General features: G+C 43.8%; 1 protein-coding gene across 1 annotated transcript in view; it reads right to left on the bottom strand.

Moving 5' to 3' along the window:
- lamb4 (laminin, beta 4) overlaps positions 1-18,779 on the bottom strand; it is a gene marked incomplete at its 3' end in the record, with an annotated part of 45,610 nt that overhangs the window by 1,322 nt on the left and 25,509 nt on the right. Inside the window, exons 11-27 of the mRNA XM_079345715.1 lie at positions 18,749-18,779; positions 18,514-18,617; positions 14,832-14,911; positions 13,630-13,819; positions 13,392-13,517; positions 13,114-13,302; positions 12,915-13,027; positions 12,244-12,361; positions 11,829-12,009; positions 11,510-11,653; positions 11,169-11,400; positions 10,340-10,497; positions 9,953-10,177; positions 9,636-9,853; positions 8,167-8,263; positions 7,724-8,093; positions 5,223-5,383 (exon numbers count right to left, since the gene is read on the bottom strand). The exon at positions 18,749-18,779 is cut by the window's right edge and continues 125 nt beyond it. Coding sequence (XP_079201841.1) covers positions 5,223-5,383; positions 7,724-8,093; positions 8,167-8,263; positions 9,636-9,853; positions 9,953-10,177; positions 10,340-10,497; positions 11,169-11,400; positions 11,510-11,653; positions 11,829-12,009; positions 12,244-12,361; positions 12,915-13,027; positions 13,114-13,302; positions 13,392-13,517; positions 13,630-13,819; positions 14,832-14,911; positions 18,514-18,617; positions 18,749-18,779 — 2,737 coding nt within the window. The remainder of the gene's footprint in view (positions 1-5,222; positions 5,384-7,723; positions 8,094-8,166; positions 8,264-9,635; positions 9,854-9,952; positions 10,178-10,339; positions 10,498-11,168; positions 11,401-11,509; positions 11,654-11,828; positions 12,010-12,243; positions 12,362-12,914; positions 13,028-13,113; positions 13,303-13,391; positions 13,518-13,629; positions 13,820-14,831; positions 14,912-18,513; positions 18,618-18,748) is intronic.

The raw sequence follows: 18,779 nt of genomic DNA, 5'->3' as shown, positions 1-18,779 counted from the left end.
GCAAGGACGCAAGCTTCAGGGGACAGGAGTTTACCTGAACAAGCACCTCGCCATAAAAAATGCTGATATCGCAAGAGATGCCCGCAGACTCAAAAATGACAAGAAGATGAAGACAACATGGACAAGGAACTGTAAAGTTTTTATAAGGAAGAAAAGGTGTTTGCCATCAGAGAGATCAAGAATCTGAAGCAGTATGAGGAAAAATGAACGCAGATCTGTCAGTCATACTACAAAACCTTCTGATCGTCAAAATATATTATTTCTTTTTTATGTTCAGTGAGTTCGCCAGTGTCTGCTCAAAAAGGATTAACATCACGGAGGTAACCTGCTCCACAGGTAATGAACTTTTCCCTTAAACTCTACCGCCACAGCCTCTTACACATCAGCATTCAGTCCCTTTGAGCTCAATACGGATAATGATGGAATTTATTAGTCTTTCTTTAATTCTGACGTGAATTATATCAATTCAAGCTCTGCAAAACTGTCATTCAAATATTTCACTAATAGCCAGTTTAATAATCTGGTTCATGCAGGTGACTCCAATGTTTTCTCAACTCTTCACTTAAACATCCACAGTTTACCTAAAAACTACGATAGTCTGGTAACTTATATAATAACTCTTACACACTCCTTCTCAGTTTTAGCTTTCTCTGAAACATGGTTAAATGATGACATCCTCAATGTCGAATTATAATTCCATTCACTCCTGCAGAAACAACAGAACTGGAGGAGTCTCATTGTACATGTCGGACGCTAGAAAGGATCTGAGTGATGATTTTTTTTTTTTTTTTTTTTAAAGATTTATTTTTGGCGTTTTTATGCCTTTATTATAGAGGGAGGACAGTGGATAGAGTCGGAAAGGGGGAGAGAGTGGGGAGAGACATGCGGGAAATTGGGCCACAGGCCGGACGCGAACCCGGGCCGCCCGCGCGCGAGGACTGAGCCTCAATACGTGGGATCGCGCGCACTGCCGCTGCGCCACCGGCGACCCCGATGATTTTGACACATGTGCGGAATCTGTATTTATTGATATTACACTCGGTAGAAAAAGTGTTATAGATGGATGTATTGTGTGCATTAGATAAATAGATACTTTATTGATCCCGAGGGAAATCCCCTCTTATTGGGGGATTTCAACATTAATCTGCTCAAAGATTATCTGGTATCCACAACAGGCTTCTTGAACACCTTTTATTCTGTAACTTTCTATCCTTTAATCACAAAGCCATCTCGAATCACTAGTTCATCAGTCTCACTAATTGATAACATCCTTTTTAATTCTCTGGCATTTGAAATCACTTCAGAGCTACTGATGTGTGATATCTCAGATCATCTCCCAGTATTCCAGAGTGTTTATGGTATTGATTCTCCAATCTCTAAAGATATCAGCTCTGTGTGTGACCAATATAAATCCACATTTCGTAAGAACATCAGAAATAACTTGGAAATTTAAAAAAAATGAAACTATCAGTCATGTCTCTTGGGAGGAGGTTCTCAGCCTTAAAAATGTTGAAGCAATTTATCACTTATTTCTTGTTCATTTTAATTCTGCACCTGAAATCTTTTCCCCTTTATCAACTCAAAATCAAAAATAAATTCTTCCACAGGGAAACCTTGGATTATGGAAGACTTGAAGAAGCGCCCCCGCAAAATAAAACAAAAACTTTATAGGAAAGCCATTACAAACCCCACTCTTTTAAAAATAGACACTTTCAAGAAATATAAAAACACATTCATAGCTGGTCTCTCAACGCAATTGACAAGATCTTTTCTACAAGATCCACTGGACCGGGGGAGTCCACCTGCCCGGACGGAACGAACGCAGCTGGTTACGTGATGGATCCGTGGGATACATGGAGAGTCATGTGCCTGGGAGTGCTTTCGGTGGAAGATGTTGAGGATGTGTACATATTCGGCTTGATGTTCACCGGGATTGTGCTGATTGGCCTTGGCATAGCTCTGGTGTACCGAAAAATTGGGAAGACGGCAGCTCTGGCGGGAGCACCGAGGCTGCCGGTCATGATGATCGAGATGGGTAAAGCTGTTGGAGCACAGACTGTGGCACTGGCAGAGCTAGGCCGAAGGATGGATGGAATCTGGGCTAAGCTCACTGCGATGCAAGGCGAGTTGATCCTGTTGAGAGCCGGACTTGAAAAAACTTTAGGGGGGACAGACAAAACGTGTCCCCTCGTCCTAAAGGAGTTTGATGGATTTCATTTGGTTCCCACAGACGAAAATTTTCCTCCACGGCTGGACAAGGACGTCTCCACTCCACTGAGTGAGACTGTGTAATTGCAATGCTATCAGCAAACTTTCAGAGGTTGTCTCCACAGAACACAAAGTGTTTTCGCCAATTATCGCGAGTGAGAACATTCTGACCCGGGGAAGCCAGGCACACACGCACACACAAACATATGACGCATGCTCCCTGCACACACCGTCTTCCCTCCCACACTTACACACTCTGCTACTGTATGTTTGTGTTAAGGGCAATGTTTTTTCCCTGTATTCAATCTGTGCCTCCCTCTGCAGGCATAGCATGAAAGTGGTGTTTTTTATGCCCCCCCCTCCCCCTGCATCCTACCTGTAACACGCCCTCCCCCTCCCTCTCCAAAGGTTCCAAGATGAAGCCATGTCAGCGCGAACTATCACTGCAGACCGGTCCTCTTTGACCAAAGCAATTTCGTTGTACTTGTACCTGTATCAATGACAAAATAAATCTGATTCTGATTCTGATCCTGGTCCAGCATGATGCCAGTGATTGTAAGGTTCTGGTCATCAAGCATGTTTTCAATCATTGTGAGATCTTGGTCAAGCATGTTGGAACAATTGTCTGTGATATATAATATGTTGTTATGTTGTTGGACCACGGCTAAATAAATCTAAGATGATCCACAAGTCTGTTTGACAATGAGGACGCCATAGCCATAGCTCTCCATACTGTGCTGAGCCACCTGGAACACCAGGGGAACTATGTGAGGCTACTCTTCATTGATTACAGCTCAGCCTTCAACACAATCATCCCGGACATTCTGGTCAGAAAACTCTCAGACTTAGGCCTCCATCCACACACCTGCTCATGGATAAGACTTCCTCACAAACCGTCCACAGACTGATAAACTTGTCAACCACATCTCCTCCACCCGCACACTCAGTACCAGCTCTCCACAGGGGAACTTGAAGGTCTGTAGCCCAACCCACCCTGGAAACACCATCGTGAAGTTGGCAGACGACACCCCTGTGGTTGGACTAATCTCAGAGGGAGATGAGTCTGCTTACAGGGATGAGATCCTGAAGTTGACAACGTGGTGTTCAGCGAACAACCTGGCACTGAATGCCACAAAGACCAAGGAAATCATCCTCGACTTCAGGAAGCACCGCGCAGACCCAGCTCCCCTCTACATCAACAGTGTCTGTGTAGAGAGGGTCCAGACCTTCAAGTTCCTGGGAACCCTCATCTCGGCTGACCTCTGACCCCGAACATCGTGGAGATCACCAAGAAGGCCCAACAACACCTGCACTTCCTGAGCGTGCTCAGGAAGAACAACCTGGATGAGAAGCTGCTGGTGAACTTCTCCTGCTCCTCCATAGAGATCCTACTGCTGTACTGCATCACAGTGTGGTACGCCAGCTGCACTGAAGCAGACAGGAAGTGACTTCAGATCAACACAGAGGATCATGGGCTGCACTCTCCCCTCCCTAAAGGACATTTACAACTCCTGCTGCCTGAACAGAGTGAGGAACATTGTTAAGGACAGCTCTCAGCCCGGCTGTTCGACATGCTGCCCTCTGGCAGACGCTACAGGTGTGTCTGAGCTCGGACTGAAGGACAGCTTCTTCCCCAGACTGAACCTGGACATGACCATCCTACCTCTACCACACACCCTCACACCCTGCTGGCATGTGCAATACTCTACCACACACCCTCACACCCTGCTGGCATGTGCAATACTCTACCACACACCCTCACACCCTGCTGGCATGTGCAATACTCTACCACTCACCCTCACACCCTGCTGGCATGTGCAATACTCTACCACTCACCCTCACACCCTGCTGGCATGTGCAATACTCTACCACACACCCTGCTGGCATGTGCAATACTCTACCACACACCCTCACACCCTGCTGGCATGTGCAATACTCTACCACTCACCCTCACACCCTGCTGGCATGTGCAATACTCTACCACACACCCTGCTGGCATGTGCAATACTCTACCACACACCCTCACACCCTGCTGGCATGTGCAATACTCTACCACACACCCTCACACCCTGCTGGCATGTGCAATACTCTACCACACACCCTCACACCCTGCTGGCATGTGCAATACTCTACCACACACCCTCACACCCTGCTGGCATGTGCAATATTCTACCACTCACCCTCACACCCTGCTGGCATGTGCAATACTCTACCACTCATCCTCACACCCTGCTGGCATGTGCAATACTCTACCACTCACCCTCACACCCTGCTGGCATGTACAATACTCTACCACTCACCCTCACACCCTGCTGGCATGTGCAATACTCTACCACACACCCTCACACACTGCTGGCATGTGCAATATTCTACCACACACCCTCACACACTGCTGGCATGTGCAATACTCTACCACACACCCTCACACCCTGCTGGCATGTGCAATACTCTACCACACACCCTCACACCCTGCTGGCATGTGCAATACTCTACGTTTCAGACTGGAATGTTTATTTAATCATTTAAACCACACTGTGAAATACTTATATCGTATATCTTTCCACTGTAATTTATTTCATACTGTGCTATATTTATTATATCTGCTACAGTTTACATCTCATTCTGTGCAATATTTATATTTATATTGTATATCCTGTTGTAGTGCTAGATTATTGAGAATATTTCTTTTTTTTGATATCCTGCTAAAATCACATCCATACAGTGTAATATCTATATTTTTATATTTTATATCCTGCTTAAATCACTTTCATACTGTGTAAATATTTATATTTCTATATTTTATATACTGCAAACACTACATTTCATACTGTGATATTTATATTTCTATATTCTATATACTGGACAAAAAGGGAGTTTCTGTTGTGAGTGGATCTATTTTTGACCTCCCTGATAAAAAAGTAAAATCAAATTCATTCTTGGAGCATATCAGAAATGGAATATTTCCTGATCGGTATTTGAAATCAAACTTTTGACATAAATCACAATTTTTTTACCCTCTGTGTTTCCATCTTTAATGTCAGGATGGTCGATGAGTTTCTCCTTCAGGTTGTTCAGAAGCTTCTTGAATTCCAGCTGAATGTTGTCGATTTCAGTGTTGAGGAGAGGAGACGGGTCGATCAGGATCATGTTTGGATCAATAGCGTCTCTCAGCTTCCTGTGAAGAAGAACATGCATTTCTAATATCTTTTCAATCCTTCACACTTCACAGGGATTACACTATTCCTGTTAGCTGTTATGGAAACATTGAATATAATATGTCAGTCTGCTCCACTACCTAGCTTATCCTAATTTTCACTCTGTTACTGTTCTCCTCATCCTGCAAGCCACGCCCCCTCCTCTGCAAACTGGACTGTGTACTCAGCTACCTCCCGTCTCCATTGAACCAGCTTTCTTAAAGATTGTTTTTTGCCATCTAATGCAAGACTCTCCCTCACAGACTGATCCCTGTTGCCAACGCTGGTTGCCTGTCTTGTCATAATCCCGGGGAATCACACTCCTCAGCCTCCCTGGGAAAGTCTATTCCAGGGTACTGGAGAGGAGGATCCAGCCGTTAGTCGAACCTCGAATCCAAGAGGAACAATGTGGTTATCGTCCTGGCCGCGGAACCCTGGACCAGCTCTACAGTCTCCAGAGGGTGCTCGAGGGTTCGTGGGAGTTTGCCCAACCAGTCCACATGTGCTTTATGGATCTGGAGAAGGTGTTTAAACTGTGTTTGACTGTGTCCTTCGTGATGTCCTGTGGGGGGTGCTCCGAGAGAATGGGGTTCAGGGTCCTTTGCTAAGGGCGGTCCGGCCCTTGTACGACCGGAGCAGGAGTCTAATTCGCATTGCCGGCAGTAAGTCGGACCTGTTCCTGGTGCGCGTTGGCCTCCGGCAGGTCCAACAAATGAGACCCTCAAATGATTACCCTTTAGACAGTATTCCACCCAGACTATTAAAAGACGTTTTTAACACTGTTGGATCATTTATTTTTAACTCTGATAAACACCTCTCTTGCCACAGTCTGTGTTCAAACTGCTTTTAAACATGCTGTCGTACAACCTCTCATCAAAAAACACAACCTTGACCCTTCTTCTCTCTTGAGCTTTAGACCCATCTCTAAGCTTCCTTTCCTGTCCAAAGTCCTGGAGAAAATGGTTTAAGAGCAGCTTAAGTTCCACCTTGATTTTAATGACATTTCAGAAAAGTTTCAGTCTGGTTTCAAATCATGCCACAGCACTGAAACCCTGCTTTTAAGAGTTTCCACACAGCAGTCCGGTACGGATCAGTACAGTTTGGTACGGTTTCATCCGATTAAGCCTGATCCCATTTGAGTTTCCACAGCCACCCTATTTGGTAGGTAGGTTTTATTTTTGGGTCTTATCCAGTAAAGAGCGTAACAGTACAGGCTGAAATAAAGAAAGATACATTGAGATATAAAGGTAAGACTGAGGCTGAACTCAGCAGTAACATCCTTAAAAAAGCCTGGAATGGAACAAAAACGAGGACTGATCTACAAAATAAGGGGAATAGTTACATTTCTGTGGATGTTTTTATTCAGATAAACATCTGGAAGACGACGTTTTAGGTAGACGGAAGTTTTTTGATCTTCGTTTTGAAAATAGGCATTTGACCGCAGATTAATTCAATAAAAGATAACTGCCTGAAAGATGTCAAATCCTGGATGGAATTAAACTTCCTGACTCTAAACAAAAATGTGTTTGGGAAATCTGACTTGCTTGATGGGGTTGATAGTGTCCTTGGTCCCTTAGCCTCCTATAGCCGCCCCTCTGTAGAAAATCTGGGAGTTATCTTCGACAACTGTTTTAAATTTAATCAGCTCTGTTGTGAAGACAAGTTTCTTCCAGTTGCATTTCTTGGCAAAAGTCAAAGCCTATCTGCCCCCAAAGGAATTTGAAAGAGTGATCCACATGTCAAACTTTAAATCACTGCTTAAAACCCTCCTCTTTGCTTTGGCTTTTAACACAAACTGAGCTTGACATTTTGACATCTTTTTATTTCATTTTCCTATTTATTGTCTTTTTTTATATAGTGTGACTTCTGCCTGTACAGCACTTTGGTCAACCAAGGTTGTTTTAAATGTGCTCTAGAAATAAACATTGATCGATTGATTGATTGATAACAGCTCCTCCAGCTGCTTTGTTTTTGAGGTGAAGGACGTGGCAAATCTTTGAAGTCACACTAAGGCAAAGACTGTGGACCTGACCACATCAGGACTGACGGAGTCCACCCAAACTTTGTGCAAAGCCAGATGCTAGTGGTGAACCTGCAGCATACTTTTCACAGTCTTCTACACATGAATGACCATTTACATCCCACACACCCTCTCCGAAACCTCCTTCTGCATCTATGGTGACACCTCAGGATACTCTTTTTCCCACTAGCTTCCCCTGCCAGCCTTGTCTGTTATTAACATAACCACAGTGGATGTTCACATTGATTATGTTTGCGGTTATTAATAAGAGGCATACAGATGTAAAAAACGATAATCATACCTGATTATGGTGGATAATTTCTCCATCTTCTCCACTTTTGGTGGGGAGAGTCCTGTCATGTTGGAGAGGCTGTCCAGCTTGGACTGCATCTCCAGCATCTGTTGCTGTTGGGAAACATCCCCGGGCCGGAGCTCATTGTTAAATGAAGGGATGAAGGTCCTCATCTTCTGTGCAGCAAACTTTACGTCTGTGACATTTTGGACCCAGAGGGCAGTGCAGGCATGACACTGCTCACAGGCTGGAAACGCTGAGTCATAGCCAGGGGCGCACTGGTCACAGAAGATCCCAGTGACCCCGACTCGACAGTTACATTCGCCAGTTTCTGGGTCACATGACGGACGCTGAGTTCCCTCCATGTTACAGTCACATGCTGAGGAGACAGGTGAAGAATGAGAGAGCTGCTGTTTCACACAAGTGTTAATGTCAGGGGTGTGATCACTCACAGATGCATTGTAGATCTGGATTCCCAAAATGATTCTCTCCACATTCATCACAGTGCCTGCCGCCAAACTCAGAACGACAGGGACACTGACCTGTCACCTGAATGCACAATGAATACAGTCAGTACATGATCAACACCTGAATGCATCACAGAAACAGTCAGAACATGATTAACACCTGAATGCATCACAGAAACAGTCAGAACATGATCAACACCTGAATGCATCACAGAAACAGTCAGAACATGATTAACACCTGAATGCATCACAGAAACAGTCAGAACATGATTAACACCTGAATGCATCACAGAAACAGTCAGAACATAAACCTTATGTCTGATATCATTATTACACAGCGTAACATTAACAGTCTGTTATCATACTTAGCTGATGCTGCTAATAATACACGTAGTCTTACAATGATAATAGGAGATAACATAATACATTTATCTTATTCATTGTTTGTTGTTGCTGGTGTTTGTTTATGTCTTTCAGCATCTCATGCTATCCTACTCTCCAATCCCAGCTTAGTTTCAGCAGATGGCTGTTCATCATGAGTCTGGTTCTGATCCAAGTTTCTGTCCATCCTACATGAGTCTGGTTCTGATCCAAGTTTCTGTCCATCCTACATGAGTCTGGTTCTGATCCAAGTTTCTGTCCATCCTACATGAGTCTGGTTCTGATCCAAGTTTCTGTCCATCCTACATGAGTCTGGTTCTGATCCAAGTTTCTGTCCATCCTACATGAGTCTGGTTCTGATCCAGGTTTCTGTCCGTCCTACATGAGTCTGGTTCTGATCCAAGTTTCTGCTTGTCCTACATGAGTCTGGTTCTGATCCATGTTTCTGCTTGTCCTACATGAGTCTGGCTCTGATCCAAGTTTCTGCTTGTCCTACATGAGTCTGGTTCTGATCCAAGTTTCTGCTTGTCCTACATGAGTCTGGCTCTGATCCAAGTTTCTGCTTGTCCTACATGAGTCTGGTTCTGATCCAAGTTTCTGTCCATCCTACATGAGTCTGGTTCTGATCCAAGTTTCTGTCCATCCTACATGAGTCTGGTTCTGATCCATGTTTCTGCTTGTTCTACATGAGTCTGGCTCTGATCCAAGTTTCTGTCCATCCTACATGAGTCTGGTTCTGATCCAGGTTTCTGCTTGTTCTACATGAGTCTGGTTCTGATCCATGTTTCTGCTTGTTCTACATGAGTCTGGTTCTGATCCAGGTTTCTGCTTGTTCTACATGAGTCTGGTTCTGATCCATGTTTCTGCTTGTTCTACATGAGTCTGGTTCTGATCCATGTTTCTGCTTGTTCTACATGAGTCTGGTTCTGATCCATGTTTCTGCTTGTTCTACATGAGTCTGGTTCTGATCCAGGTTTCAGTGTGGTTCTGCTGAATCGGTGTTTTACAAATAAAGACTGGTTAATTTATGAGTAACAGGGTTAGTAACTGTCAGTAAAGGATCAATGTGTTACCTTGTTGCAGGTGTTGGACTCTGAGTTGGTGGGGTCACAGTTGCAGGGTTGACATCCAGCCGGTCCGTCCAGGTTCCAGTATCCATCTTTGCAGCTGTCACAGAGGACACCCTCTACCCCCGGCCTGCAGGGACACTGACCAGTCCTTCCATTACAGAAACATGGACTCCCCAGAGGACACTGAGTCACCTCAGTACCCCGTCGGTCACAGGAGCACTCTGCAAGTTTATGGGAGAAGGAACAAGAGAAACAGGGGTTAAGATTAGAACCAGGAGCTCTGGGAAGAACCAGGAGGTCAGCTGACCCCTTAGTTTTACCTTTGCAGTCCTGATCCAGGGCGTTGCCATAGTAACCAGGTTTGCAGGTGTGGCAGTGTGGTCCCATGGTGTTGTGGAGGCAGTGCAGACACTCTCCCGTCAAACGGTCACAGGCGTCACGGTCATCCACATCAATGTTGTTGTTGCAGTCGCACTCGTCACAGCTGGCACCTGGCAAAGCCAGATCACCATAGAAACCAGGGCTACACCTGTCGCAGCGTGGACCTGAGATTTTGGTTGGGTACAGATATTGAACATAGAAAAAGTTAATGGTTCCACTCTACTGCCTTCTAAAGTTCACACCTGTGATACCCCTGAACAATACAACTGTGATTTAACAGGAAACACACCTGAGTGGGCGTGGCCAGGTAAAAGCTGAGGCCCTACCTGTGTGTCCCTCCCTGCAGACACAGGACAGACTGAGGGATTCTGGGTCCTGTCCACAGGAAGTGGCAAAGAATCGTCCACTGCCCTGAAAGTCTGGACATAGGCACGGCTGACAGGGCTGTCTGGAGACGGGGTTACCATAGTAACCCTCCACACACCTGCATCAGACACACAGGTGGCATCAGAATTAAAAACAACATCATACACCTGCAGCATGAAGAAAAGATTTCAGAACATTTGAAAGCAATTTAATTCAAAGATATTTTTGCTGTAATCTGTTACTTGGCCACAAGTACTAATAGAAAGGTTTTCTTTATTTATACAATTTTCCACAGTTTACAATATAGTAGATCCACAGGCAGGCATGAACTTTATTATTTCTATTTAAATAAGAAATTCATGTCCAACATTTAAGCATCAGCCTTGAGATCAAAGTGTAAATGAGAAAATCACATGTATTTCAATCAGCTGTGTCCATGTATACCTATAGATATGTTTAGTGGTATATGACAACCCTGACATGTTTAATGGTTCTAACCCTAACCCTAACCCTGACATGTTTAATGGTTCTAACCCTAACCCTAACCCTGACATGTTTAATGGTTCTAACCCTAACCCTGACATGTTTAATGGTTCTAACCCTAACCCTGACATGTTTAATGGTTCTAACCCTAACCCTAACCCTGACATGTTTAATGGTTCTAACCCTAACCCTAACCCTGACATGTTTAATGGTTCTAACCCTAACCCTGACATGTTTAATGGTTCTAACCCTAACCCTGACATGTTTAATGGTTCTAACCCTATTTAAATACATTTACATGCAAACCTGTCACAGTGTGGTCCAGCAGTGTTGTCTCTGCAGTTCAAGCACTCTCCGGTCTCTTCGTCACATTCGTCTGCGAGTCCTTGACACTCACACACTCGACAGAGCGGGAAACCCCATAATCCATTCTGACAGCGATCACAACGACGACCTGTGACCTCTGCCCGACACGCACACTGACCTCTGACCTGATCGCACATCTCTGACACAGAACCACGAGGGTCACAGTCACAGGCTGAAAACAAACAAAAGAAAATTAATGTGGGATTCTGGATGAAAGTCTTATTGATCCCATTCATGTTGTGGCATCATCGACTCGTATTTCAGAGGTTTTCAATACTTACGCTTGCAGCCATCAGGTCCAAAACCAAAAGTCAGTGGTGAACAGGTATCACAGCAACGGCCAATCACGTTGGGTTTACATTCACAGAACCCTCCCAGTTTAGTGCAGGTCGGTTGGAGAGACCCGATCACGTTACACCTGCAAACTGACGTCAGAGAAAATTAATTAAGCATGAAAAAAACATGAAGAGCCAGAAATACAGATTTTCAAAACTTCAATCATAATATTTAAAAATATAGAATTTATGTTATTAGATAAAACATTTATAAGCTGTTGCTATTCAAATAAAGAGAATTTCTTTGAAATTGATATATACTTACGAACGGCTCCTTTGTTGATCCGAGCAGACATGCTCTTAATGATTCCTTCACAGACTTCTGGTACCACATCCTGTGGGCCGAGCTCAGCAGCCAGTCCAATGCAACGAAAACGTCTGAATGAGTCGAGGTCACTCTGGGAGCAGAAGTCCTGGACGGACTCAATGCTGGGAATCAAACCAATCTAAAGAATGAAAAGAGTTGACTGATTAAAATGTTGCTGAAATGTGTCAAAGTATTTTCATTTTTTAATTCTTTCTGTTTTCTAAAAACAATGTTTTTTCCCTCTGACTTCAACAACAACACTGCACAGTCTGCTGTGATTCGTTACTGATGCTTAGCTCTGATTGGACAGTGTTGTTGAGAGGAGGGGTCCTGCGAACAGTCAGTCATCCAGAGTGAGCTTTGACCTCCTCACCGAGTCGATCAGGATGTGTGAAGGCAGCTCATTAAGTGCTGGCTGTTTGTTGAACATGATGTCAACAAAATATCGACCACCAGCATTCAGACACATGAAGGAGTCAAGGACACCACCTCTGATGATACACAAAGAATAAACAAGTAAACAAACAAATCCAACACCACAACTACAACAACTGAAAAAAACATATTACCATACCAATCAAAAAACAAACAAACAAAACAACCTAAGCAGCTGCACAAGAACTAGCTGATTATCTGGAAGAAATTGATCAATAAATTTCAATTCAAGTTCCACCACCAGGGGGCGACAAAGGAGAAGCGTTTAGTGAGAGACTCAAGACCATGTGGTGAAGGTGAGATGACATCTTTCATTTGCAGAGCGTAGAAGGTGGATAAGAGAGTTCAGGTAGGAGTTTTGAATATCAGAGTGACGTGCTCATTTGAGGTTTTGTATCATCCGCAGGGGTTTGATAGATCATGTAGGAAGACCTACCAGCCAGGAATTGAATTACTCAATGCGTGATTTCATTTCCTTTATTCATTAAGACCAGTGGCAAGATGTTAAGCTAGGTGCAGGGTGGCAAAAAAATAAAAATATAAGCACTGCTGCGATATGAAAGATACAGCCTCTGAACGGGGACACTGTGGTCACTGAACGGGACTCACCTGGAGTTTCCAGAAAGAACTAGACTTTTGCTTCCTGTTGGGTTGCTGCTGCAGCCTCTATTACCCGGCGACAGTGTGGTGATACTGACAAAAGCCAGCCAATCAGATGGAGCCTGCAGAAAAGAGTTAACAGTGTTTCCCACCCATAATCAAATCATGATCTTTAAACCATCATTAGATATCTGACACTTGTCTTTACCTCTGGCTCGTAGCGAATCACCAGCTGGTAATCCATTGATGATGGGAGGTTGTCTACTGTGAATCTAAGGCCTGTCCCCTCTAGCACCCTAACCAATCCCAGGCCAGTCCAGGTGACGGGTCGATCAGTTGATCTTTGACGGGGGATGATCTGCAGGGCGTGGCCCGGGTCCAGAGGAATCGTGGCCTGCTGCAGAGATATTCACAAACACAGGTTGGACTGAGTCCTCCTATTGGTGGAAGGAGACAGAGCTACAGGTGGTGAAGTAGACTTCCAACCTGTCTCCTCCTGCGGGCGAGTCGACGAGTCCTCCGGACCAGAACCACTCGACCGTTACTAAGCTTAAAGTCATAACCCTGCTCCCTGTAATACTGCTCACAGTCGGGTGGCAGGGAGGGGTTCAACTGAAGATACAAATAGTTAGTACACGTTTTAAACACATGGAAGTAAATATATTTACAATTATGCAAGTTTATCTTAAACACAAAATAACACACTGTCATCATTGATACACACCAAAGAAGATGAAGATGGAGGACGAGTAGGAGAGGGAGGAGTAAAGCCTCCTCCCAGCAGTGGAGCGGCGAGCTCCGCCTCATACAGAAAATAGTCAAGTGGAGGCAGGAAGTACCCATGGGCGGGCTCAGAGCAGCGCCGCCCCACCATGTTTGGTAGACAGTGACACTGTCCGTTCTCTGGAGAACACCTGAGCATGTAAAAAGTGTCTTACTGTTACTTCCTGTTTACTTTACAAACCATTCACTTATCGTGGACAGGTTTGGTTAAACCTTCCACTTAGCGTTCTCTTCTGTTCAAAGGTTATTCCATGTTAACAGATACTGTCACGGTGAAGCAGGCAGAATACAGGGAGGAGGACCCAATTTCAGAAAATAAAGGTTTATTTAACAAAAAGCAGCCTTAAAATCAAAAGGCAAAAATACAAAACAAAAACTTACTCCACACGAAATCCGAAAGGCAGGGAACAAACGATCAACGAAAGACTACAACTACTCACGACAAAGGACATTGACAATACAATGACACGACAAGAAACAGAGGCAAACACAGAGACTAAATAGACAAGGGGTAATCAGACACAGGTGAGACTAACGAGACAGGTGAGGAACATCAGGGTAATCAGACACAGGTGAGACTAACGAGACAGGTGCGGAACATCAGGGTAATCAGACACAGGTGAGACTAACGAGACAGGTGAGGAACATCAGGGTAATCAGACACAGGTGAGACTAACGAGACAGGTGAGGAACATCAGGGTAATCAGACACAGGTGAGACTAACGAGACAGGTGAGGAACATCAGGGTCATCACAAAGGCGGGAAACACAAGGAACAAAGAACACAAGACCAGAACACTGAGGACAAGTACAAAGTAAAACCTGATACTGACACCACCAAAACCAGATCTACAAAATAAAACAGGAAACACTAAAGACTTAAAACACAAGACAGGAAATAAACTAACAGGCAACATAGAAGAACACAAGGAAACAGGGAAACACACTATGGACTAAAGTAAACACACTAGGAACATACATACACAGAACACGAGGGAAATAATGAAAACTAAAACAAGACCAAACACAGAACAAAACCAAACCATGACAGATACTGTATTAATAAATTATATATATCGAAACATAAGAATATTATACATTTCAGCGATGAACCTGTGAATACATTCAGACTTCTGAAACTCACATGTTGCCTTGAGCTCCTCCGATGTCACAGTCGCAGGGTGAGCACCTGAAAACAGAGTTACCTAAACCCCAGAAACCTGACTGAAGACAAAACAGACAGAAAGACTAAGTTTATCTTTAATAACCAGTTAACAAGTAATTATTCAACTTTAATCAAAATGGGATCTTAACCAGGTCAGGATCATAACCAGGTCAGGATCATAACCAGGTCAGGATCTCAACCAGGTCAGGATCATAACCAGGTCAGGATCTCAACCAGGTCAGGATCATAACCAGGTCAGGATCATAACCAGGTCAGGATCTCAACCAGGTCAGGATCATAACCAGGTCAGGATCATAACCAGGTCAGGATCATAACCAGGTCAGGATCATAACCAGGTCAGGATCTCAACCAGGTCAGGATCATAACCAGGTCAGGATCTCAACCAGGTCAGGATCATAACCAGGTCAGGATCATAACCAGGTCAGGATCATAACCAGGTCAGGATCTCAACCAGGTCAGGATCATAACCAGGTCAGGATCTCAACCAGGTCAGGATCTCAACCAGGTCAGGATCATAACCAGGTCAGGATCATAACCAGGTCAGGATCATAACCAGGTCAGGATCTCAACCAGGTCAGGATCATAACCAGGTCAGGATCTCAACCAGGTCAGGATCATAACCAGGTCAGGATCATAACCAGGTCAGGATCATAACCAGGTCAGGATCTCAACCAGGTCAGGATCATAACCAGGTCAGGATCATAACCAGGTCAGGATCATAACCAGGTCAGGATCATAAACAGGTCAGGATCATAACCAGGTCAGGATCCTGACCTGGTCAGGACCCTGAGCTTAAGCTTGATGATCAGATCAGGCCTGTTGTCAAGTCGAGCTTCTTTCACTTGAGGCAGCCAAAATAAAGCCCATTCTTCCGAGGCAGCACTTCGAGACAGTAATCCACGCCTTTGTGACCACTCGGCTGGATTACTGTAATGCTTTGTATGTGGGGGTTAGTGGGTCCTCCATCGCCCGTCTCCAGATGGTACAAAATGCGGCTGCACGTCTTTTAACTGGCACTCGTAAATATGACCATTTTAGCCTCCCTCCACTGGTTGCCTGTGCATTTTAGGATCCATTTTTAAATTCTTTTATTTGCTTTTAAATCCCTCAATGGTCTTGCCCCGCCCTACCTCTCTGAGCTTCTACACTCGTACACACCGTCCCGCACCCTCAGGTCAGCTGATCAGCTGCTCCTGATGGTGCCCAAAACTAAACGGAAGCTCAGAGGGGACCGTGCGTTTTCTGTTACGGCTCCTAAACTTTGGAACGACCTTCCTCTCCCCCTTAAACAGGCCTCTTCTCTGTCTGTTTTTAAATTGTGTCTTAAAACCCATCTCTTCTCCCTGGCCTTTGACACCGAGTAAGATGATTTTATTTATTTTATGTATTTTACTTATTTTACAGCATACCATGAGCCATGTTTTTTATATATTTTTTGAATTATTCTGTATTGTGTATTATGCCTTTTTTAACTTTATGTTTTATTGTCCAGCACTTTGGTCAGCTGTCGTTGTTTTTTAAAGTGCTTAATTAAATAAAGTTGGATTGGATTGGATTGGATAACCAGGTCAGGATCTCAACCAGATCAGGATCTCAACCAGGTCAGGATCATAACAAAGTAATTGTTAAAACGAGGTTATTATCACAACGAGGGTTTGATCTTTTCCAAGTCTGGATCATTTGAAACTGAAAGAAGAAAAACTGTTTTCTAATGTAGACTACATTCCTGAGCTGTTTTTAGATATGAAGCTCTCGCGTAAGTTCAGTAAGAAAGACTACACGTGATCCACGATCAGGTCTTTATGCTGGCGTTCGTGTGCCCCTTCATCCATCAATTCTTCATCCCACTCGGTTTCATCAAGTCCTCAGCTTCACCACCACCAGGGTCATTTATTCTAATGACGCTCAGATTTCATTCTCCAAACTCATCATCCACCCCATAGAGTCCAAGCTCCAAATACTCATCCACCCCATAGAGTCCAAGCTCCAAATACTCATCCACCCCATAGAGTCCAAGCTCCAAATACTCATCCACCCCATAGAGTCCAAGCTCCAAATACTCATCCACCCCATAGAGTCCAAGCTCCAAATACTCATCCACCCCATAGAGTCCAAGCTCCAAATACTCATCCACCCCATAGAGTCCAAGCTCCAAATACTCATCCACCCCATAGAGTCCAAGCTCCAAATACTCATCCACCCCATAGAGTCCAAGCTCCAAATACTCATCCACCCCATAGAGTCCAAGCTCCAAATACTCATCCACCCCATAGAGTCCAAGCTTCAAATACTCATCCACCCCATAGAGTCCAAGCTCCAAATACTCATCCACCCCATAGAGTCCAAGCTCCAAATACTCATCCACCCCATAGAGTCCAAGCTCCAAATACTCATCCACCCCATAGAGTCCAAGCTCCAAATACTCATCCACCCCATAGAGTCCAAGCTCCAAATACTCATCCACCCCATAGAGTCCAAGCTCCAAATACTCATCCACCCCATAGAGTCCAAGCTCCAAATACTCATCCACCCCATAGAGTCCAAGCTCCAAATACTCATCCACCCCATAGAGTCCAAGCTCCAAATACTTTCTGTCCCAGACACAGTTTCATATTTTTATTGGAATAAATCATTTTCCTTTACGCTGACAGGTTATGTACATTATGCTATATAAGTTTTAAGTCTAATGCTAATGCTAACTGCACAGGTTATGTACATTATGCTATATAAGTTTAAGTCTAATGCTAATGCTAACTGCACAGGTTATGTACATTATGCTATATAAGTTTTAAGTCTAATGCTAATGCTAACTGCACAGGTTATGTACATTATGCTATATAAGTTTAAGTCTAATGCTAATGCTAACTGCACAGGTTATGTACATTATGCTATATAAGTTTAAGTCTAATGCTAACTGCACAGGTTATGTACATTATGCTATATAAGTTTAAGTCTAATGCTAATGCTAACTGCACAGGTTATGTACATTATGCTATATAAGTTTTAAGTCTAATGCTAATGCTAACTGCACAGGTTATGTACATTATGCTATATAAGTTTAAGTCTAATGCTAATGCTAACTGCACAGGTTATGTACATTATGCTATATAAGTTTAAGTCTAATGCTAATGCTAACTGCACAGGTTATGTACATTATACTATATAAGTTTAAGTCTAATGCTAACTGCACAGGTTATGTACATTATGCTATATAAGTTCTAAGTCTAATGCTAATGCTAACTGCACAGGTTTAACCTGTAATTATGTTTATTCTTAGTCACATAGGGGCTGCTAAATCTTGTTTGGGGGATTATTGTATACAGAGGGGGGGGGGGACAGCGGGTGTGTATTGTAACTAATGTCTTGTGTCCTGCCTGTCTGTATCCTGCTACTGGATGCCCTGAATTTCCCTCGGGATCAATAAAGTATCTATCTATCTATCAATCTATCTATCAATCAATCAATCAATCAATCAATCAATCATCAATCATCATCAATCATCAATCAATCAATCTATCTATCTATCAATCAATCAATCTATCTATCTATCTATCTATCAGATTGAATTATAGATTTGCAATGACCACTGAGGTCTGGAGATATTTTTTATCTCCAGTCAGCTGCTTTGAGGGGAACTTACCACACATTGATCACATAGTGGTCCACTCGCAAAACGATCACATTCACAACTTCCTGTCTGCTGATCACATGAGCCGACACTTCCTGAAACATGGCACCTACACACTGAAACACACACACACACACACACACACACACACACACACATAGTCGAAATTCATGTCAGAGACAAAAAAAGATAAACATTAACATTGAGCATTTCTTCTTCTGCTGTTTAAATAAAGTGGAATAGTTACCCTGACAGCCCGCCGGGTCGTCGGCTCTCAG

This window comes from Symphodus melops (genome assembly GCF_947650265.1).
Source record: "Symphodus melops genome assembly, chromosome: 6".
Taxonomy (NCBI): Eukaryota; Metazoa; Chordata; class Actinopteri; order Labriformes; family Labridae; genus Symphodus; species Symphodus melops.
Note: the sequence above shows the minus strand (reverse complement) of the source record. Positions and strands in the feature narration are given on the sequence as shown.